This window comes from Scyliorhinus torazame, chromosome 16 (assembly GCF_047496885.1).
Source record: "Scyliorhinus torazame isolate Kashiwa2021f chromosome 16, sScyTor2.1, whole genome shotgun sequence".
NCBI classification, from domain to species: domain Eukaryota; kingdom Metazoa; phylum Chordata; class Chondrichthyes; order Carcharhiniformes; family Scyliorhinidae; genus Scyliorhinus; species Scyliorhinus torazame.
Window position 1 is genome coordinate 72729061 of NC_092722.1, and position 16877 is coordinate 72745937.

At 51.7% G+C, this 16877-nt stretch overlaps 1 protein-coding gene across 5 annotated transcripts in view; it reads left to right on the top strand.

Annotated features, from left to right (window-relative positions):
• LOC140392871 (uncharacterized) overlaps window positions 1-16877 on the top strand; it is a 46007-nt gene that overhangs the window by 8431 nt on the left and 20699 nt on the right. The window contains exons 1-3 of one of the 5 annotated variants that reach the window (XM_072478612.1): window positions 1555-1669; window positions 14936-15044; window positions 16333-16503. In XM_072478612.1, the coding sequence (XP_072334713.1) occupies window positions 1604-1669; window positions 14936-15044; window positions 16333-16503 (346 nt within the window). In that variant the 5' untranslated portion in view covers window positions 1555-1603. Of the gene's footprint in view, window positions 1-1554; window positions 1670-14935; window positions 15045-16328; window positions 16504-16877 lie in introns of those variants that run through there. The other 4 variants (XM_072478614.1, XM_072478613.1, XM_072478615.1 and 1 more) reach the window with 4 other exon arrangements.

The window sequence follows — 16877 nt, forward strand, 5'->3', positions numbered from 1 at the left end:
TGCGCATGCGCAGGAAACATGCTGCCAGTTTTGCGCATGCACCAGAACACGCTGGCGGTTCCGCGCATGCGCCAACCCCGCCGGCGCCCGGAAATGCAGAGGCTTCCGCAACTTCGGGGCAGCCCGACGCCGGAGTAGTTTGCGCCGCCCTTGGTGCCGGTGTCGGGCCATCCGGCCAGTTGCGGGAGAATCCCGCCCTGTGTGTGGGAGAGAGAGTAATTATGTGAGAGGGGGAGAGAGAGATTGTGTATGAGAGAAAGAGTGTGAGGGAGAGGTGTGAAAGAGAGGGTGGGAGAGAGTGTGACAGAGAGGATGTGAGAGAGAGGGAGAGAGAAGGTGTGAGCAAGGGGGAGAGGGATAGAAGGTGTGAGAGCGAGGGGAGAGAGAGAGGGGGAGAGAAGGTGTGTGTGTGAGAGAGGGAGAAGGTGTGGGGGAGGGTATGAGGGAGAGGAAGAGAGAGAGAGGGGAGAGAGATTGTGTGAGAGGGGGTGTCAGAGGGAGGGTGTGAGAGAGGGTGTGAGAGAGAGAGGGGGAGAGATAATATGAGGGAGGGTGTGAGAGAGAGGGGGTGAGAGAGGATGTGAGAGAGAGAGAGGGGGGGGGAGAGAGAATGTGAGGGAGAGAGAGGGAGGGTGTGAGAGAGAGAGGGGAGAGAGAATGTGAGAGGGAGGGCGAGAGAGAGAGAGGGCGAGAGAGAGAGAGAGCAAGAGAGAGAAAGAGCGGGCAAAATTATGTGTGAGAGAGAATGTGAGAAAGTGTGTGAGAGAGAGAGGTGTGAGAGAGGGGGAGAGAGATTGTGCGTATGAGAGAGGGGGGTGTGAGAAACAGGGGGAGAGAGGGTGTGAGAGACAGAGGGGGAGAGAGAGAGGGGGAGAGAGGGTGTGAGGGGGGAGAGAGAGAGAGGGGGAGAGAGATTGTGTGTGAGAGAGCGGGGGGGTGAGAGACAGAGGGGGAGAGAGGGTGTGAGAGACAGGGGGAGAGAGGGTGTGAGGGGGGAGAGAGAGAGAGGGGGAGAGAGATTGTGTGTGAGAGAGCGGGGGGGTGAGAGACAGAGGGGGAGAGAGGGTGTGAGAGGGGAGAAAGAGAGAGGGGGAGAGAGATTGTGTGTGTGAGAGCGGGGGGGTGAGAGACAGAGGGGGAGAGAGGGTGTGAGAGACAGAGGGGGAGAGAGGGTGTGAGAGGGGGAGAGAGATTGTGTGTGTGAGAGCGGGGGGGTGAGAGACAGAGGGGAGAGAGGGTGTGAGAGACAGGGGGAGAGAGGGTGTGAGAGAGAGGAGGAGGGAGAGATTGTGTGTGTGAGAGAGACTAGGCGGACTCACCGGTCCCGCAGCCGCATGTTTCTCGGTGACACACCGTTCGCTGGCGGGGTGATTCTATCTTCCCACCGCTTGTCAATGGGGTTTCCCGTTGTAACCTCCCACACCGCCAGGAAACCTGCTATCGGAGGTTCCCACTGCCGGTGGGAACAGGGAATCGCAACGATTTGAGAATTCGTCCCACTGTGTGGGGGAGGGAGAGAGATTATGGGTGCGACCAGGACCTGCCGGAATCGGGACAGGACCCAGCTGGTAGATCCCACGAGAGGCCTCTCCCAGGATTCCCGATGGTTGTTCCAGGTTGTGATCCGGATCCCGCCCACAATAGGCGGGACCCAGACTTGCAGTGTTCAGTGAGTTTCAAAACTTATTTAACTCTGCCAACGCCAGATCGAACCGGCTCCCGGGATCTACCAACATCGCCAAGGAGACCCCAGCCAGGCGCCATTTAATACTCGTCCGCACACAAGCAGGCACCAGGTGGAACAGCACTTGGGGGGGGGGTCTCCGAGGCGATCGGAGGTATCTGCGCAGCATGGCACCCTGGCACTGCTGATGCCACCCAGGCACCTTGGCATTGTTGGGGTGCTCAGGTGGCACTGCCAGGCTTGTCAGGGTGCTAGATTGGCAGTGCCACAGTGCCAATCTGGTATTGTGTTGCGTCAGGGATCAGGATGTGGGTGCCCTGCCCATGTGAGGTGGGGTGCGGGGGACTCGATGACCCCCTTATAGGTCAGTTGGGGAAGGACCTGGAGGTTGTGTCAGAATGTCGAGAGATCGGGGCGCCATTTAAAAATTATGCTAAGTAAATTACAGAGTGTCAAAGAACAAAGAAAGGTACAGCACAGGAACGGGCCCTTCGGCCCTCCAAGCCTGCGCTGACCATGCTGCCTGTTGAACCTAAAGGGCGGGATTCTCCGACCCCCCCGCCGGGTCGGAGAATCGCCGAGGGGGGGCGTGAATCCCGCCCCCGCCGGTTGCCGAATTCTCCGGCACCGGATATTCGGCGGGGGTGGGAATCGCGCCGATTGGCGGGCCCCCCCCCCGCGATTCTCCGGCCCGCGATGGGCCGAAGTCCCGCTGCTGGAATGCCTGTCCCGCCGGCGAGAATCAAACCACCTTTTGAACGGCGGGACAAGGCGGCGTGGGCAGGCTCCGGGGTCCTGGGGGTGGGGGGGCGCGGGGCGATCTGGCCCCGGGGGGTGCCCCCACGGTGGCCTGGCCCGCGATAGGGGCCAACCGATCTGCGGGCGGGCCTGTGCCGTGGGGCACTCTTTTCCTTCCGCCTTCGCCATGGTCTCCACTATGGCGGAGGTGGAAGAGACCCCCCTCCACTGCGCATGCGCGGTGATGCCGTGAGAGGCCGCTGACGCTCCCACGCATGCGCCGCACGGCAAAGTCATTTCCGCGCCAGCTGGGGGGGCACCAGAGGCCTTTCTCGCCAGTTGGCGGGGCGGAAGTCAGTCTGGCGCGGGCCTAGCCACTCAAGGTGAGGGCTCGGCCCCTCAAGATGCGGAGGATTCCGCACCTTTGGGGCGGCGCGATGCCGGACTGATTCGCGCCATTTTTGGCGCCGGTCGGCGGACATCGCGCCGATTGTGGAGAATCCCGCCCAAAAGCATCAACATTTCCGGGGTCCGTATCCCTCTATTCGCATCCGATTCATCTGTTTGTCAAGACCCCACCTAAAAGTTATTATTGTACCTGCTTCCAACACCTCCTCCAACAGCGAGGTCCAGGCACCCACTACCCTTTGTGTTAAAAACGTAACAACTGAATTAGATTGTTATCCCACTCAGAACGGAATCTGTTTTTTCTTCCGTTAAATCATGCCCTATGTGTGTGTGAGAGAGAGAGGGAACTTTACTAACCCTGTGCTGTACCTATCCTCGGAATGTTTGATGGGGAGAGTGTAGAGGGAGCTTTACTCTGTATCTAACCCCGTGCTGTACATGTCCTGGGAGTGTTTGATGGGGACAGTGTAGAGGGAGCTTTACTCTGTATCTAACCCCGTGCTGTACCTGTCCTGGGAGTGTTTGATGGGGACAGTGTAGAGGGATCTTTACTCTGTATCTAACCCCGTGCTGTCCCTGTCCTGGGAGTGTTTGATGGGGACAGTGTAGAGAGAGCTTTACTCAGTATCTAAACCCGTGTTGTACCTGTCCTGGTAGTGTTTGATGGAGGACAGCGTAGAGGGAGCTTGACTCATTATATAATCCTGTGCTGTATCTGTCCTGGGAGTGTTTGATGGGGGATTGTGTTGAGGGAGCTTTACTCTGTATCTAACCCCGTGCTGTACATATCCTGGGAATGTTTGATGGGCAGTGCACTGGGAGCTTTACTCTGTTTGTTACCCATTTCTTGGGTCTGGGAACGGAACTTTGATAACACAATCTCTCGGATGTAGGTCACTGCGGATGATGTATATCATGTGCCTTGCCATCTTGCTGCTTAGCAACCGCACCAACCACAGGCAGGCTTTGCGGCCTATTTTTTTTGACATCTTTCGAGGTCATCCTGTGTGATGTGACCCCATTACATGTTGCGGAGTTCTAAGCAAGGGTTGATGTTTTTGTCGGTAGGTTAGCTCACTGCCTGTTGTTCGCTGCGAGTTTTGACCTTGAGTATCCTGTTTTCTTCTTGATACATCAGAATCTCAAAAAGTGATTGAAAGTGTGCTCGCTGTAATATCCAGCATGGAACTTACGGGGTGGGAATGCTTGTCCTTCCTGTGTGCCTTTCGGAGTACGAGCTCTCCCGCTAGGGGCAGAGTATCTCAATTACCCAGTGTATATAAAAATGGCCATGAAGGCACCGAACAGAAGGAACCTATTGGAGTCTACCGGATAGTGCATATATCGTTTATGTCAATAAAACTTAGTTTCTTATTTTATTCAGTGTCGTATCCCCGTGACCTCATTAAACTCGCCTTCTCTGCGTGTCCGAGTGATGAATAAGGCGAAGGTATTACCTCAGAGTAAAGGCCCAGTTTGGTGGACAGCTTCCTCCTTGACAATATGGCAATAAACAGCAAAGGCTAGATATCTAGGCCGCAATCCTTATTACATGCTGGGAACTAATCAAAGGTTTTGGTGTCATTTATATATATATCATAGTATTCCTCCAGTGTAGAAGAAGGCCATTCAGCTCATTGAGTCTCCACCTGACCCTTGGAAAGAGCACCCTACTTAAGCTTAAGCCCAAGACTCCACCGAACGTTTTGGACACTAAGGGGCAATTTAGCATGACCAATCATTTTCACAGGAACTTCATTGCAGTGCTAATGTAAGCCTACTTGTGACACTAATAAAGAGTATTATTATACCTGCACATCTTTGGATTGTGGGAGGAAACCCATGAAGATGAGGGGAGAAAGTGCAAAATCCACACAGACAGTCACCTGAGGCAGGAATTGAAACCGGGACCCTAGAGCTGTGAGGCAGCAGCGTGACCCACTGTGTCACACCGTGCCGACCTACATAGAATAACAGATACCCGGGAGTGGGTTACAGACTGGAATCTAATCGAGGGGTTTGGGGTGGTTTATATATAGAATAACAGATACCCGGGAGTGAGTTACAGACTGGAATCTGATCGAGGGGTTCGGGGTGGTTTATATATAGAATGATGTGGAGATGCCGGCGTTGGACTGGGTTGAGCACAGTACGAAGTCTTACAACACCAGGTTAAAGTCCAACAGGTTTGTTTCGATGTCACTAGCTTTCGGAGCGCTGCTCCTTCCTCAGGTGAATCCTGAGGAAGGAGCAGCGCTCCGAAAGCTTGTGACATCGAAACAAACCAGTTGGACTTTAACCTGGTGTTGTAAGACTTCGTACTATATATAGAATAACAGATACCCGGGAGTGAGTTACAGACTGGAATCTAATCGAGGGGTTCTGGGTGGTTTATATATAGAATAACAGATACCCGGGAGTGAGTTACAGACTGGAATCTAATCGAGGGGTTTGGGGTGGTTTATATATAGAATAACAGATACTCGGGAGTGAGTTACAGACTGGAATCTAAATGAGGGGTTCAGGGTGGTTTATATACAGAATAACAGGTACCCGGGAGTGAGTTACAGACTGGAACCTAATAGAGGGGTTCTGGGTGGTTTATATACAGAATAACAGATACCAGGGAGTGAGTTACAGACTGGAATCCAAACGAGGGGTTCGGGTGGTTTATATCTAGAATACCAGATACCCGGGAGTGAGTTACAGACTGGAATCTAATCGAGGGGTTTGGGGTGGTTTCTATATGGAATAACAGATACCCGGGAGTGAGTTACAGACTGGAACCTAATAGAATGGTTCTGGGTGGTTTACTGCAACATCATCGGGTGCAGCACCCCTCTATCCCTTGCCTCATTAAAAACCTTGACCAGCACTGGCCCTAATATCCCTGGGACTTTTTTCCTTGGAGCGTAGGAGGCTTAGGGGTGATCTTATAGAGGTCTATAAAATAATGAGGGGCGTAGATAGTCAACATCTTTTCCCAAAGGTAGGGGAGTCTAAAACTAGAGGGCATAGGTTTAAGGTGAGAGGGGAGAGATTCAGAAGGGCCCAGAGGGGCAATTTCTTCACTCAGAGGGTAGTGAGTGTCTGGAATGTGCTGCCAGAGGTAGTAGTAGAGGCGGGTACAATTGTGTCTTTTAAAAAGCATTTAGATAGTTACATGGGTAAGATGGGTATAGAGGGTTATGGGCCAAGTGCGGGCAACTGGGACTAGCTTAATGGGAAAAACTGGGCGGCATGGACTGGTTGGGCCGAAGGGGCTGTTTCCATGCTGTAAACTTCTATGATTCTATGATTCTATATCTAGATTAACAGATACCCGGGAGTGAGTTACAGACTGGAATCTAATAGAAGGGTTCGGGATGGCTTATATATAGATTAACAGATACCCGGGAGTGAGTTACAGACTGGAATCTAATAGAGGGGTTCGGGATGGTTTATGTATAGAATAACAGATACCCGGCAGTGAGTTACAGGCTGGAATCATATCCTTTATAAGATAAATCTATTTAATTCCATCCTAATACATTCAATGATTGGGCCTCCACAGCTTTCTGTGATAGGGAATTCCACAGTTACCCACGTTTGTCCTCATCTCAGTGCCAAAAGACCGACTCTGTATTCTGAGATTGTGAGCCCTTGTTCTGGACCCCTCCAGCCAGAGGAAACAACATCCTTGCCTCCTGTATGTCCAGCCCTGGCAGCACCTTTGAATGAGAGCCCCTCTCATTCTTCTAAATTCCAGTGAATACAGACCCAGTCGAACCAATCTCTCCTTATACTGCACTCATGCCATCTCAGCAATCAGTCTGGTGAATCTTCGCTGCTCTCCCTCTCTGGCAAGTATATCCTTTCTTAGATGAGGAGACCAAAACTGTACACAATACTCCAGGTGTGGTCTCTCCAAGGCCCTGTGCAGCTCTAAGACATTCTTGCTCTGGTACTCAAGTCCTCTTGCAATGAAGCCAACACGCCTTGAGTTATCCCAACTGTCTGTTAACATATGGGATACTTGCCTTTATTCGCCAAGGCAGAGAATATGAGAGCAGGGAGATTATTTTTTTTAAAAATATTTTTTATTCTCCTTTTTCATATTTTCTCCCAAATTTACACCCACCAACAATAATCAGTAACAAATATGTCAATCCCCATGTCAATAACAACGATCCCATCCTCCCACCAAACCCCAAACATTGGCCCGCATGTTCACATAAACAAATGACAAAAAGGAATCAGGAATCACCCATAGTCACCATCAACACCCACCGCTCCTTCCCCCCAACCCTCCCACCCACCCCCCCCAACTAATGTTCGATGTAATCCAGTTGTTGAAAGTGCATGATGAATAATGCCCATGAATTGTAGAACCCCTTCATCCTTCCCCTCAGTTCAAACTTAACCTTCTCAAGAGTCAAGAATTCCAACAGGTCCCCCCGCCACGCCACGGCACAGGGTGGAGAGGCTGCTCTCCAACCCATCAGGATCCTCCTTCGGGTGATCAACGAGGCGAAGGCTACGATATCTGCCTCCACACCCGTTTCCAATCCTGGCTGGTCCGACACCCCGAATATGGCCACCCGGGGGCCCGGGTCCAGTTTCACGTGCACCACCTTGGAAATTACCCTAAAAACCTCCTTCCAGTCATCCTCTAGCTTTAGACAGGAGCAAAACATATGAACGTGATTAGCGGGCCCCTCCCCCGCAACGTTCACACACATCTTCTACTCCTTCAAAGAATCGGCTCATCCTCGCCCTCGTGATGTGTGCTCTGTATACCACTTTCAGGTATATCAGTCCAACCTCGCGCACGAGGTGGAGGCATTCACTCTCCAGAGCACCTCACACCAGAACCCCTCCTCTATAACCTCTCCCAACTCTTCCTCCCACTTTGCTTTGACCCCTTCCAGTGGTGCCTTCTCCTCTTCCAAAATAGCTCAGTAAACTGCTGGCACTACCCACTTCTCCAGTCCCCCTGTCGTCAGCACCTCCTCCAGCAATGTGGAGGCCGGCTCCACCGGGAAGCTCTGTATCTCCTTTCTGGCAAAATCTCAAACCTGCATGTTTCTAAACATTTCCCCCTGCTCCAGCCCCTACTTCGCTTCCAGCTGCTTCAATCCTGCAAACCGACCCCTAAGAAACAAATCTTTCAGTGTCTTAATCCCCTTCTCCTCCCATTTCCGAAAATTTCCATCCCACCTCCCTGGCTCAAATCTGTGGTTCCCCCGGATCGGCATTTCCTTTGACCCTGCCCCCAACCCGAAGTGTTGGCGAAACTGCCTCCAAATTCTCAATGAAGCTATTATTCCCGGACTCCCTGAGTATTTCCCCGGGGCTATCGGGAGCGGCGCTGTTGCTAGTGCTTTCAGTCCCGACCCCCTGCACAAACTCTCCTCCACTCTGACCCACTGGGAATCAACCCCTCTGACCCAGCTCCGCACCTTCTCCACATTCGCCGCCCAGTAGCAATACATCAGGTTCGGAAGACCCAAACCCCCTGCCTGCCTTCCCCTCTGTAGGAGCATCTTTCTAACTCTGGCCACCTTCCCTCCTCATATGAACGAAGTAATCCTTCCCTCAATCTCTCTGAAAAAATCCTCTGGCAGGAAATTCGGCAGGCATTGAAAAATAAACAGAAATCGCGGCAGCACGTTCATTTTAACCGACTGTACCCGACCCGCCAGCAACAGAAGGAGACCATCCCACCTTGCCAGATCAGCTTTCACTCTCCCCACCAAACTTGAAATGTTGTACCTGCGGAGCCCCCCCACTCCCGGGCAACCTGCACCCCCAGGTACCTAAAGTGAGTCCCTGCTCTACAGAATGGAAGCCCCCCCCACCCCTCCCCCCACCCCCGGCCGAGACACCACAAAATACTCACTCTTGTCTAGATTCAGCTTGTACCCCGAGAAAGACCCAAACACTCAAAGCAACTCCAATATTCCCCCTATCGACACACTCGGTTCCGACACGTATAACAGCAAGTTGTCGGCATATAAGGACACCCTATGCTCTATCCCCCACCCGCACTATTCCTTTACACACCCCTGAACTTCTTAATGCGATGGCCAATGGCACAATCGCAAGTGCAAACAGCAGGGGGGACATAGGACATCCCTGCCTCGTCCCACGGTGGAGAGAAAGGTATCTCGAGCTGATGTTGTTTGTGCGGACACTCACCCTCGGCTCCTTATATAGTAGCTTTACCCAGTTCACAAATCTTGGTCCAATCCCAAACCGCTCCAGAACTGCCATCTCGTATCCCCATTCTACCCGGTCAAACGCCTCCTCAGCGTCCAGTTCCACAACCACCTGTTTCCTTCCCCTCTGCCGGTGCCACAACGACGTTCAATACCCTTCTAACGTTTGAAAAGAGCTGCCTCCCTCTCACGAACCCTGTCTGATCTTCACCTATCACCTTCGGGAGGCACTCCTCCAGCCTACCAGCCAGTACCTTCGCCAATACTTTTGCGTCCACATTCAGAAGCGATATGTGCCTATACGACCCACACTCCGTCGGATCCTTATCTTTTTTCGCAACTGGGAAATCGATGCCTGTCCTAAAGTTTGTGGCAACACCCCCTTCCCTATCGCCTCTTCAAACATCCCCACCATCAGGGGTGCCAGCTTATCCTTGAATTTTTTATAATATTCCACCGGAAACCCATCCGGCCCTGCCACCTTCCCCGACTGCATCCACCCAATCGCATCCTTTATCTCCTGCTCCACTGTCGCTCCTTCTAATGTAGCCCTGTCCCCCTCCCCTCGCCTCGGGTACTCCAACCCATCGAGAAATTCCTGCATCTCACGGTCTCCCCCAGGTGGCTCTGACCTGTACAACCTCTCATAAAATTCCTCAAAAACCTTGTTAATCAGATCCGGAGCCACCACCAACTTCTCTGCCCTATCCCTCACCTGAACAATTTCCCTTGCCGCTGCTTCCCTCTGGAGCTGACCTGCTAACATGGCCTTATCTCCATGTTCATAAACTGCACCCCTTGCTCGTCTCAGTTGGCGCACCACCTTCCTGGTAGGTAGCCGGTCAAAGCTCGCCTGTAGTTCCTTCCTCTTTTCCAGCTTCGCTGGGTCCCCATCTTCTGCATAACTCCTATCTACCTCCAACATCTCATCTATTACCCTCTGCCGCTCCAACCTCTCCTCTATGTCCATCCTGGCCTTAAACGAAATCACCTCAACCCTCACCACCGCCTTTAGAGCCTCCCAGACAACTGCCTTTGAAACCTCACCCGTACAGTTGAAACCTACATATTCCTTAATTAACTTTTCAATTTTGTCACAGGACACTTGGTCCCCCAAAAGTCCCACATCTAATTCCCACCCTGGTCTCTGCGCTACCCCCTTCTCCAGCACCATATCCACCCAATGCGGAGCATGATCTGACACTGCAATTGCCGAGTATTCCGACCCCTTAACCCCAGCCAGCAAAGCCTACCCCACCACGAAAAAGTCGATCCGCGAGTATACCTCATGGACTGCTGAGAAAAACGAGTACTCCCGTTTCCTCGGGTGCAGAAACCTCCAAGGGTCCACCCCACCCATTTCCACCATTAGCCCAGCCATGCCTTCGCCCCCCCTGATGGGACCAGCGAGCGCGGCCGTGACCTGTCCAACCTTGGCTCCTGCACCAAGTTCCAGTCCCCACCCACTATCAGTTTGTGTGTGTCCAAGTCAGGGATGGCCCCAATCACCTTCTTTGCGAATCCCACATCATCCCAATTGGGACCGTATAGACTTAACAGCGCCACTAACCTCCCCTCCAGCGTCCCTGTCACAATCACATATCTACCCCCCTGATCTGCCACCACCTTCTCCATCTGGAAGCGTACTTTTTTGCTGCCCATTATCGCTACCCCCTCGAGCCCTTCTGTCAAATCCAGATTGAAACACCTGACTCACCCAGCCCTTTTTAAGTCTCACCTGGTCCTTCACCCTCAAGTGAGTCTCCTGTGGGCAGCACGGTGGTACAGTGGGTTAGCCCTGCTGCCTCACAGCGCCGAGGTCCCAGATTCGATCCAGGCTCTGGGTCACTGTCCGTGTGGAGTTTGCACATTCTCCCCGTGTTTGCGTGGGTTTCGGCCCCACAACCCGAAGATGTGCAGGGTAGGTGGATTGGCTAAATTGCCCCTTAATTGGAAAAAATGAATTGGGTACTCTAAATTTATTTTAAAAATGTTTTTTAAAAAACTGAGTCTCCTGCAGCATTGCTACATCGGCTTTCAAACTTTTAAGATGCGCAAGCACCCTTGACCTCTTGACCGGACCTCCTAACCCCCTCACGTTCCACGTGACTATCCTAACTGGAGGTCTCTCACCACCCCACCCTTCTTATCCACCATTATCATACCATTGGGTCCTGCCCCATGAGCTTGACCCACCCCTATCCATTATTAACATTGAACCCCTTCCCCCCCCTCCTAAAACCCCCCCTACATTTCCTCTCAAAAAAACACCTCCCAGCACCAATCCCCCCCCCCCCCCCACCCCCCCCCCCCCCACCCCCACTCGCTCGCCTCGTAGACCCATCAAAACCTGCTAACCAGACTCCAATGTCCACAGCCCTACTCTCACTTCACCTCCATTCACTATCCGACTTTAGTTAGGGAACGCGGGTGTCTCCCCCCGCCAAGATATACCGTCCCCTCCCACCCAGTCCCAGAGAAAGAAAAAACAAAAACAACAATCCAATCCATACAATTCACTAAAATAAGATATAACCGTCGCAACACAAAATGCCAATCAACCCAACCATTAACTTGAACTCTGTAACAATGTGAAGAGAAGTAAATTACAATACACGTCAGTAAAAAGAAAGTTGTAGCACTTATACATTTTCCAGCTCCCCAATCACAGTCCACAATCTCTCTTCCAGCTCCGCTCCTCACGTCTGTCCCAAGCCTTTTGCTCTCACAAACGCCTCAGCCGCCTCCACTGTCTCAAAATAAAAGTCTGTGGCATCATACGTCACCCTCAGCTTCGCCGGGTATACCATACCAAATCGCGCCCCGTTTTTTTTTACAGTGCCGCCTTCACTCGCCCGAACGCCGCTCGTCTTTTTGCCAACTCCACCGTCAGGTCCTGGTAGATCCGAACTCCAGCACCATCCCACTGCACCTCGCGCTTCTGCTTCGCCCAGCTTAACACCTTCTTCTCCTTCGTGCAGTACTTATGGAAGCAGAAAATTACTGCTCTTGGCGGCTTATTCACTTTGGGCTTCGGCCCTAATGATCGATGAGCTCGGTCTAGCTCGTATCGGGAGGGGTTCTCACCCTCCCCCATCAGCTCTGCAAAGTACTCCATTGGCCTTGGACCCTTTGCCCTTTCGGGCAAGCCCACAATTCTCAGATTGTGCCGCCTCGAGTGGTTCGCCAAGTCCTCGCGCTTTGCTCGGAGTCCTCTGTTGACCTCCACCGCCCTCCGCAGCTCATCCCCCATCGAGGTGAACTGGTCGCTGTGATGCGACACGGCCTCCTCCATTTCCTTCATCTTCTCGCCCTGCTCTCTCACCTCGACCAACGTCTTTGCCACAGCTACCCTCACCGGGGCGATTGCCTCCTCCACCAATTACTTCAATGCGACCGCCGTCTCCTTCCTCAAAGCCTCCATGTGCCTCGCAAAATGCTTTTCCAGCTCCACCGCCATCACCTCGGTCATCTTCTCCACCATAAGTAGTGCGGCCCCACCATGCAGTCTGGCATCCACCATTTTGTCAGCACTTTTGCTCGTCCTCTAATTCAATGACGAGCCTGCGTTTCCTCCCTTCTCCGACGCTGCTCTTCTCATCCTTTAAAGGCTTATTATTTTTCCTTTTTTTCCCACCCTTCTTTCCTTCTTCAATCTTTTTTTTCTTATTTATTTTTATAGAAAAAAAAATGTTTCCTTCCTTCAAAACAAAAGGGGAAAAAATACTTTCACCAAATTTCTTTAAAACTTCTTTCTCTTCTTTTTTGTATTCCTCCAGAGTTTCCCTGGGACCGGACTTCAACCTTCTTACCACATTCTAGGCGGGAGCCATCCGATGTAGATGATTCTCACCTACATCGCGCCCTGGCTTCGGTCCTGCCGCCTCGGCCTCCGTTTGGCTCCGCCCCCCCGCTGCTCCGACCTCCGTGCGCGCTGGGCCCAACTCCTCAGCACCAGCCGCCAGACACCCGCGCAGGGTTCCTCGGCGGTCTTCAAACCAGCCCCGCTTGCTACCTGGGACGGCCTCAAAGGCCGGCAATAATCAGGGGGGGGGGGGGGCGAAGGATCGGGGAAACCCCCGAAAGCACCGCAAATAGTGGCCACCAGCGGGAGCTCCTCTCGATGCGGCCGACCCACTCGCAAACGCCACCGGAAGTCCGAGAGTAGGGAGGTTATGATGGAGCCATACAAAACACTGGTTAGGCCACAGATGGAGTACTGTGTGCAGTTCTGGTCACCACACTATAGGAAGGATGTGATTGCACTGGAGAGGGTGCAGAGGAGTTTCACCAGGGTGTTGCTGGAGCGTTGCGGATATGAAGAGAGGCTGGATAGGCGGGGATTGATTCTGTGGAACCGTCTGTACCTACCCTCATGCTGTACCTGTCCTGGGAGTCTTTGGTAGTAGAGGGGTCAATAACAAGGAGGCATACATTTAAGGTAAGGGACAGGGGATTTGAGGAAAAACATTTTCACGTAGAGGGTGATGGAAATTTGGAACTTGCTGCCTGAAAGGGTGGTGGAGGCGGGAACCCTCACAACATTTAAGGAGGATTTAGATTTCATAGAATTTACAGTGCAGAAGGTGAGCACTTAAATGCCAGATCATACAAGGCTACGGACCAAATGCTAAAAGTGGGATTAGAACAGATAGGTGCAGATGGGCCGAAGGGCCTCTTTCTATGCTGTCGAACTCTATGACTATCTACCACCCATTTTCGTGCCAACCGTGAACTTCTTGATCATAGAACATAGAACATACAGTGCAGAAGGAGGCCATTCAGCCCATCGAGTCTGCACCAACCCACTTAAGCCCTCAATTCCACCCTATCCCTGTAACCCAATAACCCTTCCTAACCTTGTTGGTCACTGAGGGCAATTTGTCATGGCCAATCCACCTAACCTGCACGTCTTTGGACTGTGGGAGGAAACCGGAGCACCCGGAGGAAACCCACACAGACACGGGGAGAACGTGCAGACTCCGCACAGACAGTGACCCAATGGGGAGCGGTACGAATCGTATCCTCTATGTTTAAGTCCTAATCATTAGCCTATGTCAAAAATTGCAAGGGCACCAGGCCTTACAGAACCCCACTGGAGACAGACTTGGAATTACAGATATATCACTCTACCATCAGCCTCTACTTCCTGCCGCCCAGCTAATTTTAGATTTAATGTGCCACTTCGATGCCAAGGGCCCTCATTTTCTTGACCAGTCAGCCAGAGAGACCTTATCAAAAGCCTTGCTGGAGTCTCTATAGATCTAACCAATTGCATTGCCCTCATCAACACTCTGCCTCTCTGTACCTCCTATCAAAGTGGATAACTCCCCAAGGTTCATTCCACGTTCGAGTGTATCCAACCTGTTCCTGCCCACGCATTTGGCCAGTCCAAGTCCCCTTGATGCGCCGTCCCATTCAGACGCCCGCACTCTTCACATTCCCAACTAGTTTTATGTCAACAGAAAACTTGGAGCTATGACACCAGGACCTACACATGCAAATCATTGTGGATCTGTATTAGAGGTTACAGAACCAAAGGTAGCTGGAGTTAAGCTAGAGATCAGCCGGGGTGTAGTATGATGGCATGACAGGCTCGAGAGGGGCTGAATGGGCCTCCTCCTATTCCTGTGTAACAGTTTTGAGAGGAGCTGAATGGGCCTTTTCCTGTTCCTGTGTAACAGGCTCAAGAGCGGCTGAATGGGCCTCTTCCTGTTCCTGTGTAACAGGCTCGCGAGGGACTCAATGGCTCTTCCTGTTATATACGGAAACAATTAGAGTTTGGCACTATAATTTCAATGGTGGTTGGACGGGTTGGGAATTATATCCGTATCTCAGTCCTTGATTGATGAATGTTACTGACCCATGAACGTTTTGCTCTCTGACCCTCACCCTTGCTCCCTAGCTCCAGCTGTTCAGGTCAAACCCGTTATCCCCATTGGGTAGCAGTTGTGACAGCGAAAGGCAATATTACGATGAGGAGCTGAGAGAGTGCTGTGGAAAATGTCCTCCAGGTAGGAAGCACTTCAATGTGGTGGTGGGAACTTTACTCTGTGTCTAACCCCATGCTGTACCTGTCCTGGGAGTGTTTGATGGGTCAGTGTAGAGGGAGCTTTACTCTGTATCGAACCCCGTGCTGTACCTGTCCTGGGAGTGTTTGATGGGGACAGTGTAGAGGGAGCTTTACTCTGTGTCTAACCCCATGCTGTACCTGTCCTGGGAGTGTTTGATGGGGACAGTGTAGAGGGAGATTTACTCTGTATCTAACCCCGTGCTGTACCTGTCCTGGGAGTGTTTGATGGGGACAGTGTAGAGGGAGCTTTACTCTGTATCTAACCCGTGCTGTACCTGTCCTGGGAGTGTTTGATGGAGACAGTGTAGAGGGAACTTTACTCTGTACCTGACTGTTACAACCTGCCTGATTTTTACTGGCTGCGGACTATTGCCTATCCCACAATCCTCAGTGAGCATGAGCTCCCCCAATGAAGAGGGCGGAGAAATCATTAGCAGAGCCACCTGCATAAATATAGCTGGCCAGTGTGGAACCAGCTAGAGAGGGGAGAGCAGTGGTCGAGTACTGCTGCTGTTGTATAAATATGTAATCGTAAATAAAGTTATTTCTTTCGATTCTACAAACTCATGCTGGATTCTTCGTGGCCCTCACAAAACTGACCCAATGCTGTACCTGTCCTTGGAGTGTATGATAGAGACAGTATAAAGGAAGCATTACTCTGTATCTAACCTCGTGCTCTACATGTCCTGGGGGTGTTTTTTTAGGGGACAGTGTAGAAGGAGCTTTACTCTGTATCTAACCCCGTTTGTATCTGTCCTGGGAGTGTTTGATGGGGACAGTGTAGAGGGAGATTTACTCTGTATCTAGCCCCGTGCTCTACCAGTCCTGGGAGTGTTTGGTGGGGACAGTGTAGAGGGAGCTTAACTCTGTATCTAACCCCGTGCTGTACCTGTCCTGGGAGTGTTTGGTGGGGACAGTGTAGAGGCAGTTTCCGTCTGTATCTACCCTCATACTGTACCTGTCCTGGGAGTCTTTGATAAGGACAGTTCAGAGGGAGCTTTATTCTGTATCTAACCCCATCCTGGGAGTGTTTAATGGAGACAATGTATAGTTAAATTGTTCATGTGATTGTGTAAGGTATTAAGTGGATGGGTAGAGTCAGTAATGAGGGAAATTGTAGTGTACATGGAGAGGGAAGGTGTTGGCCTGTTATTGTCTATTGATGATCCTGTTGAATCCGATGTGATTCTGTGAGTAATATGTGTTGTTTTTGGGTTCCCTCGAGACAGGATCCTTTGCCATGAGGAGATGTTCAAAGCTGTCAGCAACGCAGTGCGAATCTTGTCCTCCAGGGGAGTTCACCGCCTACTGGAATTATATCCGGAAATGCAACCTGTGCCCTTCCTGTGATCACCGTATGTTCGGCCTAGAATTCATCTTCACTTCCCAGTGTGAATGGGGTAGGAGTTAATGTGAGGCATAGCCGAGAAAATAGAATTTAGATTGGGATCAGGAGTGAATGAACCTATTAGCTGAGATGCAGCAGGTGAGGTTGAATAGGCGAGCTCCTATTCCTGTATAACAATGGGCTCATTGGGCCTCATCCTGTTCCTGTGTTATACGCTCGACAAGGGCTCAATGGCCCCACTCATTTTCCTGTAACAGGCTCGAGAGGGGCGAATGGGCCTCCCCCTGTTCCGGCAATAGGTTCAAGACGGGCTGAAGGGGCCTTCTCATGTTCCTTTAATGGGCCCAACAGGGCTTCCTCCTGTTCCTGTGTAACAGGCTCGAGAAGTGCTGAATTGGCCTCCTCCTGAACCTGTGTAACAGGCTT